This window comes from Pteropus vampyrus, unplaced genomic scaffold (assembly GCF_000151845.1).
Source record: "Pteropus vampyrus isolate Shadow unplaced genomic scaffold, Pvam_2.0 Scaffold580, whole genome shotgun sequence".
Taxonomy (NCBI): Eukaryota; Metazoa; Chordata; class Mammalia; order Chiroptera; family Pteropodidae; genus Pteropus; species Pteropus vampyrus.
Window position 1 is genome coordinate 183,845 of NW_011889361.1, and position 20,756 is coordinate 204,600.

Consider the following 20,756-nt stretch of genomic DNA (forward strand, 5'->3'; position numbering starts at 1 on the left):
AATTTAAGAAGACATTACATGGAGTCAGTGACAAAATATTCCTCTTAACTGAAATGAAGGATAGTTTCAAGATGTGAAATCTAAAACATGATTTAATTTTGGTTTATTTAATGGTTTCTTTAGTTAGTAACCTAGCAATCAATTAGATATTCTGCAAGTGGAATTACATTTAAAATAAACCTATTATATAGATTCAGGGCTCTGAAACTAAATTTCATATGAAAAAAATGACTATATAATAACTTGAAATTTGTATGTTCAATATGGATCCTACTCTACAATAAAAGTATTGCAAATGGATTCTACTTACACTCTAGGCCACTGAGATTCACTAACTGAACAGAGGTCAAACAAGGCAAGATATATTTAAAACTTACCCTCTGGCCAGGACTTAATGAGAAGGAAATGTTCTCTAATATGGCATTTCCACCATCTACATATTTTGCTGTGAGGTCTTTGACAGTCATTTGACCCCCTGAGGGCCAGATGTCATCTTGTTGATTCTCAATAATGGTAACTTTAGAGAGCTGGCCATCCTTGGATGGTTTGATTGACTTGGTAGATTTACTTTCTTCAGTTGGCATGTCAATAAACTTAAAGACTCGGCTCACAGATCGCATCTAAAATAAAAATAACAGTATTTTATTTTTGTTTAAGAGCTGCAGGCAATGTCATAATAAGTTTGATGTTTCCTGAGGAAGAACTTGTAGGATATGACTCTAGCTAGTCATCACTTGGTTATTTGTCAGGTTTTTCAATGAACTAACAGGAAATAAATTGGATATAATTAAAAGCTTAACCAAAGGGAACTAGGACTTATATAAATAGGCTTTGGATAGACCTGTTTGTTTTTGTGATCACTTAATTCTCAGTTATGCAAGCCACACATAAATAGCCAAACTTTATTCAAGGGAATAGATGATGTCAAGGGAAAAATTTTTTTCTACTTTGAGCAGCAATGCACAATGTTGTATTAGTTTATTATAACAGAATGATCCACATCTCAAAACCGCTATGGAAGATTCTTGCCTTTCTCTTGCACTGCCTTAATACATGTTTATAATTCTGTATGTGAGTTGGGTAGTAAGTGGATTATTGATATTTAGTAAATTTTGAATAACTTCACAATAGTCATCAAGCGAATTTAAATCATTGACATATATCTATACTTAAATAATTACATTTTAATCTAAATTACTTAAAGATCAATTTCCATTGCTGAGCAAAATATGATTGCGTAAAAAGGTTGCATTTGAAATTAAATATGTATCTCCTTATAAACTTATTCATGTAACATTTAATAAAGAACATCTTTAATGTATTCAATAGAAATAAAAGAGCTCAACTATATTTTAAAGGTGTTTAGTTAAATTCTTTAACAAGAACATATTTCTCTGAATAATTACATTACTTATTGGAACTTGAAATATGATTTTTAAAAATGGCCTGGCATATAAAAGGCATCCAATAAATATTTTTGAAAAACTAATTAATGAATAAAGAATGAATATGCAAATGATTAAATATATATGAATAAATTAAAAGAAAAAAATTTAAACTTAGAATTCACTCAATTTCTATTTTTAAAAGATATCATTCTTGATCTCGTGACTCAGCTCTTCCCAGGTGTTAACAGCTTACTGGACAGAAATTTACTGCTTTTCTTTTTTTTGTCTTAAAAGTGATTGTTGAGTCTAGCTTTACTCAGTAAAGAATTTATCTTTCTCCTTTACAATGTTAATGTATAATTTTATTTTTAGTTAAGGTTTAGGTTATTATAAATGATTTTTTTTTTTTTTTTTTTTTTTTACAAAAACACAGATGGGAAGAAATACATTTGGGGCATTTGCTTCTATTACTTCTATTTTTCATTATAAAAGTTAAATGGGAAAAATTATTTATCTTTAGCATAAAATGATTGGTAGATGAAGGTGAGGAATTTAGATACTAATTCTTAATTGAACATTAAAAGTTCCAGCTTAGCACATCTAATTGTATTGCCTATTTTCACATGCTATTGATCAAACCTGCTGTTTGTGAAGTTTTTTTCTATGTAGTAAATTTGTGTTTCAGCATCCTCCATCTTGGAAATATCTTGGAATTATCTTCAATAATTATTCAAGATTCAAGAAAATAATCCTTTTAAGTCAAACTCACTGTTAATGGAAGTGAAAAATATGCAAAGCCCACATCCATCATAAATAACTCTAGGAGAAGTGAAAGACATATAATCACTATTGCTCCCACACATAATATTTTAAGCTCCAAATACTGGATGACTTTTGGGGTTTGTTAAATCCTGATTCAGTAATTTTTTTCTTAACTTTGAATTAAAGTACAGTCTTGCATTAAAGTATAGTCTTTCACTGTCATTAATTTACACAAAATGCTGCTAGTCTATATAAGGTTTAGAAGACAGATTAGAGTTGTAACTACCACTGACATGGAACTGCCAGAGAAAGAGCTCAAATGTATTTAAAATCTCTTATTGTATTTATCCTGCACAGGACTATCACTCTCTTAAAATGAGAAATCAAGAAATATGCAGAAATGTAGCTTAATTTATCAAATACAATTGGGACTGTTGACATTTTTGCATGTCAGTGCTATGAAGAATTCCAAACTCGTCTTTGTTAAGAGCTTTAGAATGTCAAGAAAGACACTATGGAACAAAAATTCTTCATTTTTTAATACATTCAAACTTAAATACTTAAATAAAATAATCAAGTATTGTTTTCTAAATTACCCAAAATTATATGCAATGTTATTAGAAAGTGACATGCAAAACCACAATTTTGGCAGCACTGAAATGTAGTATACAAATTTTTGTGTAAGAATTTATGTTTGAGCACAGCAAATTATATCCTCCATTAGTAAGGCTAATTTGTCTCTAAGGGTGAGTCCAGAACTTCTAATGTTAATATGGCAAATGGAATATACCTATCGAATTTAGAAAATAAAATTTTATCTTTTTTTAAATTAAAAAAAAATTTTTAGTTTCAGGTATACAGTACATTAGACATTTATATAGTTTATGAAATAATCCCCCTGATTACTCTACCACCCACCTGGCTCTACATGTAGAGAAAATGAAATTTTCAACTCATCATCTTTCATACAGTCTAGTTGCTTAAAATGACCCAGGACAGACTATTATAGTTACTCAGAGCACAGCCAGGTTACCCTGACCAAAAACAAGTTCACTTGAACAATGGGCACTCATCCACAGCATATGAGTAGACATTCATTTAATTCAATGGGTTAGAACATTTTCTGACGGGAAGAAAAGGTGGCTAGGGCAGACACCTGTATTATGGTCAGCTTTGCAGCCACTAAAATGTCATGAATGAATAGATGAAGTGGTAAGATCATATTATGAATTACTAACTAATGCCTTGTACCTCATAAGCTCTCGAGTTTGCACATTCTACTTCCACTGACTCTTAAAGGAGAAGCTACATCAGAACCAGAGCACGGAAAAACAAATTCTGTCTTTCACGTTTTGAAAATTGGCTTTTGGACTCAGAGATTAATAGTTTGAAATTTTCAAGCCACATGAATATTGGCTTTTAAGCTTCAAAAGCCAAAGCCTGAAAGATCAAAGCACAGTGTTAATACAAAAACAGTAGCCAGAGACGAACTTATATGGATGAGAAATAACTCCTCTCCTCACTCCACAATCTGACTCGTAAATGGGGGTAACAAAAGGGCCAAGACACCAGTTCCTCTAAAAAGTAGTCCTGCCTTGAAATCAAACACTGGTTTTATCCTCAAGTAGATTTGGGATTTTAGAACACTGGAGGCCTGTGCTTCAGTTCAAGGTGGAGCCCAGGAAGCAGGCATGCCTTAGAGAAGCTTTCAGTGCCTGGTATAGCATGGGAGCAGTGGAGTGGGCATGGTTGCTTGGCATGCCTAGACATGGATAACACAGCTCCAGATTTCTCTGTATTTCCATAGTGGGCTGAAGAAAAGACAAATAATTATAGTCTTTTGAGCCCTTGGGGTCTTCCATCACTCAGGAGCATGGAAGGACCTGAGAGAGAATTCATCAAAGGAGAACTCACAATCAGGACAAGGACAAAGACTCAATGCAGACCTCTAGGTCAGATAGGAACTGCAATGCCTCAGAGACAGTAAGCATGGGAAGCCTAACCTAGGACCAGATGCTCCCTCCCTCTAGTATCTTGCATTCTGAAAACTCCACTCAGAACTTCAATTCACTTCTGGCAATATCTCTGATTGTTCCCTCCACTTAGTAGAACATGTGTTCAAATGGAAAATAAATTCGACTATAGCAAAAGCAAAGACATAGTTTTTGAACACTTGATTTCATAACCAAAGATTCATATCTGTGACCAGGGTTGGCCCAGGCTTTGTGGAACTTGAAACTTAAGTAATTTGGGGAACTTTTCTTAAGAAAATGATTCAAAATTATGCATATATAAGTAAGTATATGGCCTTTGAAGTGAGAGGACCTGTAGCTTATGCCTCATGGGCTTCACGTTAAGCTCACTGCGCCTATGACAATAACCTTATTCAAAGCATTCCTTGTTATATCCTCCCTATCTAGTGCTTAGCTTAAAAAATCTTTGTTAATTATGAATGAGTCCATTGTTCCACCTCCCATGCAGAAAGCAGTGTCTGTGCAGGGAGAATGGCAGTGCTGTGTGTAGTTAGCAGGTAATCCAGGCTGCAATTGTACCCCTGAGCTTTTTTGCCTGAAAATGTACATTGCTATTTGGATTAGAAGGAAGTTGCAACACACCAAACTATTTCTAGTTTCATTTGTTTGTTTTCATTGAGCCTTTCAACCTAAGTTAATCCTTTTTCTAATTTAGAAGGTCTATTAGACATTTTCAGGTGACATGTTAAAAACTGCTGTCTAGGTTGAGTTGGATGGAAATTCAGATTTGGAAATTATCAGAGTGGCTGTAAACTGACAAACTCCTAACCTTAAGCTGCTGCTTCCTGTGCATAGAAAAGAGTTATGGGAGGAGGAATGAGGAGGCAGCTCTGTCTGGCCCACTGACAGCAAAGTCTTACTGCAGCTATCCTCAGCTTAGGTGGGAGCACTTTTCTTTGATTATGATGAAACCAAATGATGAAACCAAAACAAGACTCAAGCACTGAGACACTGAACCCATTCTTCAAGTGAAGAGGAAAACTTGATATAATCTGTATACATTTCTATAAAATTGGAGTTTAGGCAAAACGAGGTGGGGTATTTGCTGGAGAATCATCTGCTTTAAATTTTTGGTTTCATTATTCAAATTTATTATGCTCCAAAAATTCTCCTGAGTCAATCTTTAAAACTGAGTCTCATCTTCATAATAATGTCTGAAGTTACTAATCTAAGTATCAGGAGAAAAAAAGTCTTTTGTGAGTGTGATGGGAATGTAGCAAAAAGATGGCTCCACAGTCTCATCGTAGCCTTACTTTATAAGGGATATATTTAAGTAAAAAAAGAAAAATGATTCCTGGTTTTCTTTTTCAATTTTGTTGACAAAGGAGACAAGGAAGAAGTCTTCAAGACCTTTTCCAGAATGAGTCAAGAAGTCAAACTATTTTATAAAACTATTTGTTCTATTTCCTTTTATCCTTTTGGTTGTTTAGAAACCAGCATCAAATCTACTCATTAACACCAAAATTACATGCTATAATACCCCCAAAACCATGATAACAGATAATATTTTATGAGTCTGAGCTCTGACTGGCAACACTGTAAAGAGGTTTCATAATTGATTGTTATAGGAAGATCATAAGAAATGTGAAGAGAAGCAACCAGAAAATTGACACAATGTGAAAAACATCACATTTCCCAAGAGAAATTTTCAAAATGTGAAATACATAAAAGGATGGATAAAAATGTTTTAAATCATGGATCCTTCCTGGTAGGCCCAAACTAATTGCCTTTCAGCACTCACTAAAACAGACCCAAAACCTAAGGCCATATTAGAGCCATTGGCATCATCTTTAGGCCATGTACACAGATAAGAGATAATGGCTATCATGAAAACAGGCTCTGTTCAAAACATATTCTTAAAACTCTACCTTTTTGTGTCTATCATTTGTGCTCGTAGAGCACATAAAAAGGTAACACATTGCTATAAATTATTAACATTAACAGCATAAGTGATATACTTATAGTATACTATAAACTCTAACCCTTAGTAAATTATTGTAGCTTGCTATCTACGTAAATGGTTTGCTCTGATCTGTGGCAAATCGCATGGCAAGTCATTGTTACTTTTTCTGACCGAAAGAAGTTACAGAGATTGTATGTTCTTGACATAAGAGAAAGACGATCCATTATAACTAACGAAAAGACTTGTCCTAAGTAAACAAAGAGGTATTAAATATGTTGATGCTTATTTTCAATAATTAAGAACTTTAATAATCATGGTACTAAGTGTGTCAACAAGCAAAGGCAGAGTCAAATTTACCCTTTTCTGTGAAAAGTCTGACATCACTCACTGAATGTACTATTCAAATTGGAGCTTACTTACACTCTATCTTGTATTATTTTTTTAAAAAGCACATGACAGGCCATCATTAAGCAATTCCAAAGTAAACTCTATCCCATAGACCGGAAGTCAGCAAAACTGTGGCTCTGTGGCCAAATCCGGCCATACCCATTTGTTTACATTTGCTTTGCTCTACAAAGGCAGAGTTGAGTAGTTGACATAGAGACCACATAGCCCACAAAACTAAAAATAGTTCCTATCTGACCCTTTATGGAAAATGTTTGCTGATACCCTGCCATGACTCACAGAAAATCAGGGCTAAAATGAATCTTAGAGATTATCTATTCCAGTGATTCACAAGTCTGGATATGTATTAGAATCATCTGAAATACTTAAAAAAAAAATAGACATCATGGCCAGATACCCTGCCCCTGACCAAGAGAACTGATTTAATTGGTCTTAGAGGACCTTGAGTAATCTATAATTTTATAGTTCCTCACATGCTGCCAGGTTGAGAACCTCTGATCTAATACATTCCTTCTTGGTATAAGTGAGAAAATCTAAATCCAGGAAGTTAAAGTGACAAGCACAAAAGCCAATCAATTTTCCATGCTTTTCAACACTCCAGCAATCACTTAGGGTTCTCATAAGCTCTCCTACTAATTCAAGACTCAAGAACATATTAATGGCACTTTCTTTCTCTTGGTTGGTTCTAGAAACACACTGGTTCAGAGTTGTTTGATCTGCTCTGACAACTTCAGTGGTGAATAACTTAACCATTGGACTTCAGCACTCAAGGAGAGTGGCAGATATGTGTGATTCCTATGAACATATGGAATAATGCCTGATACATGACAAACAAGATGGATGGATGGATAAAGAAGAGCTGGTATCTATATATAATGGAATATTATTTATCCATAAAAAGAATGAAATCTTGCCATCTGTAACAAGAAGAATGAACCCTAGCGGGCATTGTACTGAGTGGAGTAAGACAGAGAAAGACAAATGTAATATAATTTCACTTATATATGGAATCTAGAGAACAGAATAAACAAACAATCAAAACAGAAACAAACTCACAAATACAGAGGTTGCCGGATTTGGGAGGGATTGAGGGGAAGGCGACGGTATTAAGAGGTACAAATTGGTAGTTACAAAATAATGATAAGGATGTAGAGTATAGCATGGGGAATATAGTCACTAGTATTGTAATAACTATGTATGATGTCAGATGGGTACTGAATTTATCAAGGTAATCACTTCATAAATTATATAAATGTCTAATCACTGTGTTGTATACCTAAAACTAATATAATATTATATGTCAATTGTAATTTTTAAAAAATATTTAAGCAAAAGAGTTGAAATCTTTCATACAAAAAGGGTGCAGAAGAGAGAGAATGTCAGAGCTGACAGGAACCTCAGAAAATTCCTAACCAAACTTTTTCATTTTACAAATGAGAAAAGTGAAGCCCTTGAGGGGGCATGACTTGCCCAAGGCCACATAGCTTCTTGGTGGTAAGGCCAGAGTGGAATGCAGAGTAGAAAACCATTCTGCAGGATGGAAAGAGAATAGTTAGATGGAAAGAAATCTTGGGACAGAGGTCACAAGAGGAAAATACACCACAAGGACTCATGAGAACTGAAAAAAAGAAAAAAGAAAAAAAAGAAAGATATTATAAATAGGCCATTAAAAGGAGGCAAACAATTAGGAGAAATGAATCCTCCTCTCAGATTTTTATAGCAGAAACTATTTTCAACACAAGAGGAGTAGGCATCAGAAGCAGCGGAGAAAATCCACGTTTGTCCTTTTCTCTTTCCATCAGGTTTCTTTTTGGTCATTGTACAGTCACTTGATCTTCACTGGAACCCAAAATAAACACAAGGCAATAAAAGGACAAAGGAGAAACAGAGAGAGTTTCTATTGACAGAAAACTCTTCTCAAATTGCATCAATCTTGCAAGAACTTTCTGGAGCCCCATTAACTAGACTCTAAACATGAGCCCTGCAGATGTACCATCTTCCCTGCTTACCTAGTGGCTTCCCTCCTTTTGAGCTATTAGGAACACACAATACAACAGGGACAGTTTATCTGCTGATGCTGTTGGAGAATTAAGGAAGCAGGATAATATTCACATGCTCAGATCTTTTAGTCAAGTTCACTATATGGTAGATAGCCCTGAAAAGACATAAACTGTCAACTGCCTCATTCAAACAATGCAACTATGAGTGTGGGCAAGATGTCAGTCACCAGGTGGCTTGATACTGCTAATCTGAAACATCACCTTTACACTCTTTAGCTCTAATTTGTTTATTTAATCTCCATTCATTCATGGAGGCAGAAATCTAGGTGTCCATTGCCTATTTAAGATACAAAATGCTTATGTAGCTAATAGGAGAAAGAAAGCTTTACGGTACTAAAGATGGCAGGCATCTTGTGAATCCATAGGAAATAAATTAGTACACAGCTTTGTTAGTTAAGAATGCAAAATATTCAATATAATTGCTTTAGCAATAATAACTATAATCTATATAGTACTTGAGATACAGAGTTAAAAGAAACTAACACTTTTCTTTTCAGCCCATTTACAGAATGATATGAGATATACAACTGAAATGAATAGAGAGGCATATATACAATCCATGTTAAAATAAAGAATGAATTAGAAATAAAAGTTTTTAAAATATTGTAATATCAATTGAACTAACTGGAAATTGGGGCTTATAGTGGGAATTATTAAATTGGAGACTGATAATTTTACTATTTTTTAAATAATTTCTGAGGTCATTCACAATCAATTAAACTAAGTAAGTCTTCACTTATCATCATTAGGTTCTATGACTTTAAATAAATGATGTATAATGAAACCAATTTTACCATAGGCTAATTAATATTAACAAGAGTTAAGTTCCTACAGCACCTCATTAATGTTATAACAAAATGATATTAAATGACATAATGTTATTTGAGAACCTGCTGTATATTGTTCATAAGGTGACAATGTTCAGATGATTTTTTTTTCCAACTTGCTACATAAAGTTAGACAAATTAGTAGGTAGAACAGACATTTTGTTCTCTTTTAATAGTCTCTTGATATCTCATATGTATTTTGAGGAGATTCTGGACAAGAACTTATGGCCTAAAATGCCAAGTCTACAGGAAGACATTCTGTCACTGTGTTTTATGAATACATGGAGGTGTCAAATTAGTAGTTGTATATGCGTTTAGAGAGCTGAAGAGTGGTCTAAATTACAGATATGGATGTGTGGTTCATTAAGAGATGGTTTTTGAAGCACTGAGTTAGATAAAAACAGCTAGAGAGAGTGTAGATAGAAGAGGGTTGGGATATAGCTGAAGGGTAGAGATCTGTAAAAAGAACCAGTACCAGCAAAGAGGAGTAAAGTAGAACCAGAGAAGTAGCAGGAAAACCAGGTGGAAGTAGCATCATGAAAATGAGAGAAGTATACCAAGAAGAAGGATTTGTTCATGGCATACATATTGCTGAGAGATTGAGGGAGACGACGACATTGGCTCTCTGGCAAGATATTGGTAATGAGTCATGGGGGTGATGAAAATAAAATGAAGTAGGCTATGGAAGAAATGAGGAAGAGAAAATGGAAACAGGCACTCTTTTGAGAAGTTCTGCTGTAAATACATCAATGAAATAGGGTACAAGCTAGAGATCAAGAGATGGTAGCTTTAAGCTAGAGAGAAAGATCTCACAAAGAGGGGTTAATTGCATATTACTGGCCTTTCTATAAGAGCAAAGACACAGAGGAAAGGTGGAGCATATGAGTAGAGGTGCACTAGGGCGGTACAACTGATGGACAGAAATGAGGGAATTATTTCTGGTTGCATCTTTTTTTTTTCCTATAAAGTATGTAGTAAGGTCTTTAGCTGAAAGTGCAGGAAGTGGAATTATTGGAGTATCTGAGAAGAGACAAAAGGTGAGAAAGAACTACCTCTGGGAATAAGGTAAAGAATTTATTAGGAAAATATAATAAAAGAGTTGTTGGCTAGTTTCGAGTGCTAGTGGCAGCAATGAGAAAGTGTTATCATCCAAATATTACCTTTACTGGTTGAAAGCTAATGAAAGCCAGGCACCTGGGTATAAGCAATGGATGAGCAGTAAAAGTCAGACTGCCATTTTTAAAATTGCATAGTTCTGTTGACATTTGACTCTTGTTCACGTCTGATCTAGGCTGGTTAGGGAAATGAAATTTCTTTCCAAGTCTAACGATTTTTTAAAATCAGTAGCCCAGAACTGAACAACTAAAAGCATGTGTCAAATAAAACACTCTGTTTACTGCATCTTAAACTCAGGTCTAAATTCAGTTAACACATCAGAAAAGTAAAATGAGAACATATTGAGTTTTTACTTCAGAAGTCAAAAGGAACTTTATTGTTAAAATCATTCAAATGTGAAATTTTAGGACATAGCTATCTCTCCTCCTACTTTCAACATATGCCAGGTGAAAATTTAAAAATTACTGTATAACTTTAGCAATTGCATGAGTGAAAGCAATATGATGGAAATTAATATCTACATAAATGCTTAAAAAGGCCCAGGAAAGACCACTGTGTTATTTGGCAGGGAAATAAAAACTAACATGATCATTTTGATATTCAAACAAAAGAACATGACTTTTTAAAATGAGATCAAATGCAAATATTGACACTTTTCATAGACTACCTTATAACATAATAGTTCTTTACAAAGATCCTTTTATATCAGGAGATGAAAGATACAATGTCAAAGCACAGGTCACCAAGCCCAGGATGCCCATGTGAAAAACTAGAGAAATAAAAATACCTTATGGAAATATATGGTTAAATAACATATTAAGACATGAGCAAAAGAGGGCCTTAAAAGGTTTAGGTGCTTTTTTCTTAGAGATATTTTTATAATGATATTTGTTCTAACAGGAATTAATTATACAAATGCCACCGCTAATGAATGTGTGTGGTTTGAGAATGTGTGCGTTCTCTCAGAGGATGGGTAAAGGAACTTGGGCTGTAATAATACAGTCATTCTCAACATAAGTTTCTTGACCCTCTACCAGTACAGTAATGGATGACTAATTTTAAATATAGTACTCCAGATAGACCAATAAAAGTTGATTATTAAGCCATCCAAACTACATAGTCTGATTGAAAATTATGTATTTGTCTTTTAAATAAAAATGGGAAGCTTGCATTGGTTCTTTTATCTCTCCCTTTTGCTGCCACGGGATTTGTGCCCCTGACACAATGTTAAGCTCATAAACGTGATTGAAGGCACCGCATTCTAGGGAAACAAGAGAAACAAAAAAAAAACAAAATATGGTCTTTGTATATACCAATAAGTATAGAAATGTGTGTCAATACTGATCAAGGAAAAAGAGAGAAAGCAATGAAAAATACTTTAAGAATGAGAAAGGATCTATCACTAAAGATTGTGGAAATTCTAAAAATAAGAATATTAAAAATGTAATGCTGATAAATTTGAAAACCCAAGATAGAGAAGAATTTCTTAAATAAGATACCAAAGGCGTGAAACCTAAAAAAAATTAATAAATTTTACTTCATTGAATTTAAAATCTTTTCATTAAAAGCCAAGCCACTGACTGGGACACCATGTTTGAAATTTATAGAACTGACAACTGATAGAGAATTCATAAACTCCTACAAATCAATTAAGACAAAAACCTAGTCTATTTGAAAAATGGGCAATCGACATGGATAAGCAATTAACAGAAGGGTAAACTTGAAGGCCAATAAATATGTATTAAGCTGCCCTATTTCCTTAGTAATCATCTCACATCTATCAGATTGCCAAAATTAAAAAGCCTAACAATATCAAGTGTTGCATATCATAGCTATGAACCTATGAGAATTCTTATACTCTCTTGATGGCAATATAAAGTGATACAAGACATTTAAGAACATCTAGTAAAGTTAAATGTGTGAATTCTATGACCCAGCAATACCACTCTTGAGTATCTGTCCTAGAAAAATTCTGGACAAGAATGTGCAAGAATGTTCACTGCAGCACTAGATCTTGACTGTGCTAGCTATGAGGAGAGAAGAGATAAGGGTTTAATGAGAGATACATAGTAGCCTTCATTTTATCTGAAATGTTTTATTTCTTAAGCTGGGGGTTGGATACGTACTTGTCCTTTATGTTATTACCTATACTTTTTGATTTGTCTAAATTTTTTCATAAAAATTTTTTAAAATAATAATTACTTACCAAGCTATCCACATCTATGCTGGAATTTACAGCCCACTGCAATGTACTCATGATATTCATGGCTAAAGTTAGAATAATACCAACTGTTCCTTCTCCTTCACCTATAGGTGGAAAAGAGATATAAATAAACTTTGTTATTACTCTCTTCTGTGAACCCCTTTATTTATACCTCACCTAGGGCATATGTCATTTAAAGTTATATTTCAATTTTGTGCCAGTTTTAACTATCCTTTATCAGTTCATCATAGCATCTACTACTGGTAATAATGCCCTGAATATAGTAAGTATTCAACAAATGTTTTAATCAAAGAGTGATTGAAGATTAGGAAAGAGTTGCCCTTTTTCAAATGCTTGAGATTTTGAAGGGGCTGTTGGTATTGGGTAGATACCATGTTTATCTACTATTACTCTGTAAGTAATAATAATACCCTCAAAGACTACAACGGACAATGGGAAAAAGGCCCTGTGTATTCATGAGCTCTTCTACAAAGAAGTCAAAAGCAGGGAAAAGATGTGAGCAGCATCCCAAGATGTTTAGATGTGCTTCATGCCCTTATGAAGAGGACTGTTTCTGCTCATCAGATGCTGTTGGGAAGAAAGTGGACTTAAGAGTTTCATGGGGAAGTCAAAACTCATGGGTCTGCCATTTGGAAAGAGAAGTCTACCATTGTCTGTTAAAACAACAACAACAACAACAAAACAGAAAACACTAGTTCACCCAGGAAGACAGGAAGAACAATACTAAGTGTTTAATTAGAATAAGTAGTTTTTCAGGGCTGGAGAGAACCACTCATTAAAATTCATAAATATTCAGTATTTATGGCCATAAAAATTTTCTAATAAAAATTTTCTTAAATTATTATAATTTTAGGTTATCAAGTATCAATTGAGAGTCAGTCCTTAAATCTATTATGCATGATAAAATTGTCATAGGGTTCCAAAATTGTAAGAAATAATTGACCTATTACTTCCAAGAAATAATTGACCTATTTGCTTCCGCGATTCCTCTAACAGAAGAAAAACCATAAACTATATGTGCTTTTAGCACTAAATCATTTATTTTAAACAGGCAAGATTTATTCAGGACCCTAACATATTATTCATTCTGAAGATTAAGAGGAGAGTAAGATAAAGTTTAACAGCAATAACAACAATAGGCAGTGTAAGACTTACGTGTATTTACTATGGACCAGGCACTACGCTATATGTGTTTTACACAAATTATCACATTTAATACTCACCACAAATCTATGAGATAGGTACTATTATTATGTCTATTTACACATGGGGAAAATGAGAGCCTTAGAGAAGTTAATGTATACAAGTTAATAGAGCTGATGATCTTGATATCAGCTATATGGCTAACATCCACTCTGGCTGCACATCTGATTTGATTGATAGGTCCTAAGTTATACTGATTGTTAAATGCTTTGACTATTATCCTTGGTAAATCAGGCCTCAATCAGATCCTTAACCATTATGGTATAGTTCATGATATATTGGTTTGAATTAATTATGAACAAATATTTATTCATGTAATCCAGCTCTCTTTCATTCTGTTCCAAATAACTTAAGGGAAAAAAATTTAAATTCTGGACCAAAAAAGAAACTTTATATGTTTTAAATGTTGCCCAAAAATGACTTACTGAACTGCTAAGGGTTCACTCGCCTGCTCACTTAGATTCCTTGTGTACAGACATTTTTCACTGCCGTAGATGAGAACAATGAACGTGGGGAACCTACAACCCTCACTACAGCTGTATGGACTGCAAGTGGACCCCTGAGCCCAAATTAGCCTATCTTCTGTTCTCCCCAGGATGTTGTAACTGGACAGAGAGACTCTGCTGTTAATTCGGTGGGACTAAATGGAGAGGACACAAAATCACCGTGGCACAGCCCTCGTACACCAGGAAAACCAGTCTTCAAAGAGAGAAATGAATGAAGCAGCTATAGAGAAGAAGGAACTGAGGCCAGTCAGCATTTGGCCTCAAGAGATGGGGAGAAGAGCTGATCAGGTCTGACTCCTCGGGCCTGTTCCACTTGCTCTAGAGGCCCAGCGTGGGCTCCTGAGGGCACTCCTGTAACTCTCCAACTTGTGCCTCATTTTGATTTGAGTGGGATACTGTTCTTACGACCCAACAATCCAAATTGGCATTTGCTGAGCCCTTTTCCACTGTCACATATACAGTTCAACACTTCATATAGTTCAGTAATTCAAACTCTTAAAATAGAAGAGCTCACTTATCTATACAGATATTTATTTTACTTTTGATGAAATATTTTGTGTTTTTACCCAAGAGCCTAAATTCAGCACATTTGTATTTGAAAAAATAGCACTTTTACCTAACATTTCACATCTATGGCAGTTTTTTGTCATGCAAAAATTCTAGGATAACGAGTTTTACCAACTAGTGATGAATTAAAAGAACAAAACAACAGAAATGTGGATTTTGTATTTGTGTGTGTAAATGTGAATGTTTCTTTTCTCCTCTTCAGAGAGCTCTTTATTAGAAAGATCTATTATTTTTTAATTCTTTACCAATATGAGAGTCAAAGATAATTTTTTTTCTCAATCACAGTATTGGAATATTATCTGACATTCCCTTTGTCTGTTTTTTAAACTGTAAAGCAGGGATAATACAATAGACTGCTCTAATTTAAATAAATCATTAGTTTAACAATAAAACAATAGAAATAAAATTCAAGGAAATTTGTTCAACAATGAAACAACAAATGTTTTAATAACAAACTCCCCCAAATCTGTTTAAAGATAGCTAAAATTTTTAATCTATAAGAATGTAGCATTTTATTGGTTGACAGAATTTTAAATTAAATGTTTAGCTAAATAGTTAACAAGTTCATAGTACCTGTTGTTAAAATGGAAATGAAGGTAACAGCAATGAAAAAGATGACAAAAATTATTTCTATTCTCATTTGGAACCAGCGCAGTGTTGACAGGTACAAGAACCAGTTGGCTGTATGTAAATTCAGAGCTTTGTGGAACAGAGTTTCAAAGTAAGGCTGACGTCCAAAGGCACGAAGTGTCCATAGTCCTTTTAAGCTTGTAACCAGATGAGTGAAAATTGGACTCCTGCCTGTGAAATATTCCCATAGAAAACAATGCAAGTCATATAAATATATAACACAAATTCTTATTACTGAGTACCTGATAAAGATTAGCTTAAAGGAGTAATCAAACAGCCATAAATGTCATTGCTTAGGGAGGTTTTCATTCTGGTGCCATACTTGAAAGAGATGCAATTTGTCATTTTTAATGAGTTATCCTCCTTTTTTACTTGGCTGCTGTGGATGGGAACTTATTATAAAATCACTGCCATTATTTATTCATGTTTCTTGGCTACCACTGGGCATTGTTTTTCTGGCTAATCCTAAATGAATCACTGCTGAGACAACTTATTAAAGGCTTCTATTAAGAAAGTTTACATGCCTTAATTTAGCAAGTAACCTTCAAAGAAACACGTGGGAAATTCGTCCCCTGAAAATGTACCCCTGCCAAGGCGGTTACTGAAAAGCGTGCTTCCCAAACAGCTCAAGCAGTGTTTGGAGCACAAAAAGGGAGACCTGGGGAGAGAAAGGTAGGGTGTCTGAAATAAGCCTGAGGGAAGAATTTTGTCCAGTATTGTTTGGGAACCCAGACAAACCTTTAGTAATTGCAGCACTATCATTTTAAAATTTAATTTATATAAGTAAATTATGAATGAATATCCTATATACCAACCCTGGTAAGACTCTATACAGTTGTTTTAAAACCAAAATGAACCCAGATGGTCTTAATTAACAAAAACAATCTGCGAGTACTTTGTAATTTGCTGTTTCTTTTTATATACATACACTTTTTAAAAGTTACTGTTATATAATGCAAGAGTTTAAAAGCAGGAAAAAAATTTTTGGAAAAGTAGATTAACAACGGAGAATCACAAATAGCTCTTGTGGATATTTTCCGAGGTGATCATTGCACATTCAGCATCACACCTTCAGATTCCAGTTGTTTGAGTTGCTGGGAGGTGTGGAGGAAGTAGCCTCTCAACATAATAAAAGCAGCCATCACTGGCACTGTTGCTAGGAAGATGTAGGGCTGTAAAACTGAGACCACTGCTACAGCTCCAATCACAATTAATACCAACTGTAGAATCAAAGAGAAAATAGAGAATATATTGATGACTAAACATTTTCACGTTGCAAAGTGGACAAGGTATGTCAGCAATATATTTCTAAGTAAGCTCTTCACACTCTATTCAATTCTCAATAGTAGGCAGGTACCTTCCTCTTAGAAAGTCTGTCACTTCAAAGTACATTTTTTATAATTTCTATGAACATTCAAAAAATTGTTTAGTTCCCTTGTAATAACATTTTGAAGTTTTGAAAACATGATGCTCTTGGATCTCAGAATATTTTCATTTCCCATGCACTTCAAAGTATTGAATGACAAATAAATTTTAAAGCATGAATTTTTTTCTAGTCTGATCCTCTTTTAAAATAAACTTTTATCACAATTTTAATATGAATGTAAAATTTTAGCATTTATTTTGCTTAGACAGTTTCTGAAAATTGTGCATTCATCCTGGAGTTTTTTAAATCAGAAAGATCTGGTCTGAAGGTAGTCTTGGCCATTTGGGCAAGCTATTTAACTTCTCTGAACCTGATTTCCTCATGTTTAAGGTGCTGAAAAATTTATATGTAATAAATGTTATGCCCCTTCCCCCAAATCCCTTTCCTGTCCCTTTAAAAATAACCGGAGATGACCTGGAGAGGTTTAAAAATCATTTGGGAGGTATAGCTGATTTAATTTGAAATTAGACAATTTTTTCCTCTCATGTTGTCAAAAAGAACGTACTTCAGTCAAGACCATCCTTTGCAGGTATCACTTCACACTGTCCACCAAAAAACCAGAGCCCCGTTGGCAGGCACAGAAACGAGCTCACCACCTAGGTGTTCTTCAGGATCAAGTTAAAAGGCTTAAAGTCTATATTTCCACATGACACTAAATCCACATTTTAAAAAGAAAAAAAGTCTGCTAATGATTGCTCCACAACAACCCATTTGAATAAACTATAAATAAACTGTCACAGCAAGAGTTAAAAATAAACCTATTATAATATCCAATATAATAATCAGTAAGCCAGTTCTCCACCAATTTCTATAGTGACACATTCATTTTCCAGGTGATGAAATACAGAACGTTTTGGCAGATGAGGGAGGAGCTGGGGGTGTAGATAAGAGCTCATACATCTTCTTTAAATAGGTTGTTATTTTCATCTAATACTTCACATGATAATATCTCAATGACGCTTTTCTAAGGAACACATCTCTACACCTCCAAACATCATTCTGCACTAACAGCCCCTCTTTCATACAACAAATATTCAGATAGACCTTTACTGTGCCAGACACTGGATTAAGTACATACATGATTTGAAAATCTAAGGAAAGTCTTCCCTATTCTGTCTTTGCCCTAAAAATGCCACCAGTACAATGAGAAAGCCCCAAATGCCCATGACGAGACTTTATTAATGGGAAACTAGTTTTTTAACCAAGAATTTTTTTTTTTTCTTCAGGGAAAAAAAGAGAAAAATTGAGTTCTAAGCATGATTAACTAGGCAACATGATTTAATTTAAATGGGCCATCATACTAAATACCAGTATGTCTGAAAGGCAAATGCTGTTGTATTGGTAACATAGAAACATTCCACTACTCCATTATGAATGGGTCCTTTGTTTGCTGTTGACATCTATAAATGGTACTGTGTTCATTTGATTTTTGCTATTTTTATTATAGATTTGGGTAGTCGACTACCCAGATATCACACTGGGTCAGAGGAGAATGGAGAGGGTGGGTACAACTGGAAGTAATGAAACATTCACAAAACAGATTTCTAGCAATTATAATCATCTAGAACATAGCCCAAACCGGAAAATAAGTGAAAAACAAGCCTAAGTATTGAGGAAAATAACTCTATTTGTTCCATAAAAGGCCATCCGTAGGCACTGAAGTCAGAAGCTAATAATTTAGCACTGTGTGCAAAACTAAAGGTACTAGTTTAATATGTCTGATATTTTAATTCCACAAAAATCCTTAAATTCTGTCCTAGTTTCTAATTCATGATGGGTAAGAAACAAGTCATTTCGGGCGAAGTGTATTAGTGAGAGGACAACGAAATAACTAGAGGGACTTCAGTACAAGATGAAAATGTGAGCACAGATTTCTAACTCCCATTCTTACTTACACGAATCTTAAATTTCATCAGGAGAAAAACAAATCGACAGATTACAAAACCTACAAGGCACCACCCACTTGTGCCTCTAGGAAGCAGGCAGCACATTTCCACCCACCAAAAGTAGCGCAAAAGCATTCCTTATTCTGAAGGTCACGCAGCACCGCCTGTGAAACTAGGGCCGACTATATGAATAAAGAATCACTTTGAAATCAGTAAGTTAATTAATTTATAAGTAGATAAATAAATTAATACCTATTTAAAACCATGCAATGAATACCAGACTTGGAATTCATAAATGATAGTTGAGTCCTTGAGAATTTTAAGCAAGGCACTAATGGGATTAATAGAAATAATAGGGAAAAAAATGTGAAAGACACAGTAGAGATCAAAGTAGCAGGACTCAATATGTAATTGTATATTAGGATAATACAGAAAAAAAAAAAACTAAAGATTTTGAGGCTTGAGAGATTTCAGTATTTTAGATATGTAGGCTTCCATTTCATGAAAAAAATAAATCATTCACCCAAACATAGAGTTAAATAGGAGCTAGAATACAGTTTTTCTCTGTTTTGCTTTAAGTTCAAATTTGTTCTGTATGGCTCACTTCCAGTATGCCAATCTGAAACATATAACTTTAATACTGAAAGTGACCATCATCAGGTTTATCTTCTTCATTTTACAGGTTAGAGAACTAAGACCCTCAGGGATTAAATATCTTGTTAAATCAAAATAGTGGTGGTATCTGTAGATAGTACCTGAATCTTTCATTTTATTATGTGACATTTCAAACCAGTGAGGAAATTTGCCAGAACATTATCAAATGTTAGAAAACAGAATAAATAGAAATTAATTTTTTGAAAGGAAATTTACAAGGTATACTTTATTATGTACAGAAATTCTTTCCTGAAATGCTGTGATTAGAATTAAAACCCATTAATCAGAATATAAATAAGTATAACAGAGGAGCTCACAGTTTAAAGAAACACCTGTGATGAATTTTGAATAAATTGAAATTAATCAGACTTTTACTTTATTTGATTGTTATACATTATGCTCCCTTATGGTGAGACCCTCCTAGAAATAAAATAAAGAAATTAAAAGAGCCCTGCCCAAACACTTGTGAAGCAGTAACTAATGAACCCCCAAAGTATTAGAACTTGAGCAGCAACTATTCAAACTGCCATGAGAGAAAGGATTTGAGAGCCATCACATGGGTCAAAAAGTGTTAATTTATAAAATATAAAATAAATATTTAAAAATTAACTCTCCCAGGGAATTTTTGAAATGAGCCTTACACTGATTCAGAAAATACTCAGTAGACCACCAAAGTAAAAAAAAAATATATGATCATGAATCCTTTTGCAGTCATGTCAAGATATCCATGCTCCAGTTTATACCTGATTTAATAATATTATATTTGAGACCAGTCCTTTTGCACTGCTGGAATGAGGAACGAATGTCCAGCATTTAAAGAAAGATATGAGAAATACTCCTTCAAATGCATGAACTCAAGGCATTGGTTACAGAATCTCAGCAGCCGTTGCTGAATTATATCCCTAAACAGAACAACTGAAGGAAATCCAGAATACTACAGTTCACTTGGAACAGTTAATACATTTGATTGTGCCAATAATTTCAGATGAGGCAAACTGACAGTCTGGTTTTTCTGCACCTGCCAATATCAATTGTGTATACACACAAATGTAGTAGCCCTTATTTTATTGCATAGGTTCTTTCAAAGTATTGCTATTGGGAATGGGGTGTGAAAGTAGGTGGGAGGACAGAATGACTCATTCTAAGATGGACTGCACTCTGTTCCA

General features: G+C 34.2%; 1 protein-coding gene across 1 annotated transcript in view; it reads right to left on the minus strand.

The window, feature by feature from the left end:
* CFTR (cystic fibrosis transmembrane conductance regulator) overlaps nucleotides 1-20,756 on the minus strand; it is a 127,908-nt gene that overhangs the window by 31,737 nt on the left and 75,415 nt on the right. Inside the window, exons 19-22 of the mRNA XM_023525607.1 lie at nucleotides 16,694-16,844; nucleotides 15,568-15,795; nucleotides 12,701-12,801; nucleotides 378-620 (exon numbers count right to left, since the gene is read on the minus strand). Of these exons, the coding sequence (XP_023381375.1) occupies nucleotides 378-620; nucleotides 12,701-12,801; nucleotides 15,568-15,795; nucleotides 16,694-16,844 (723 nt within the window). The remainder of the gene's footprint in view (nucleotides 1-377; nucleotides 621-12,700; nucleotides 12,802-15,567; nucleotides 15,796-16,693; nucleotides 16,845-20,756) is intronic.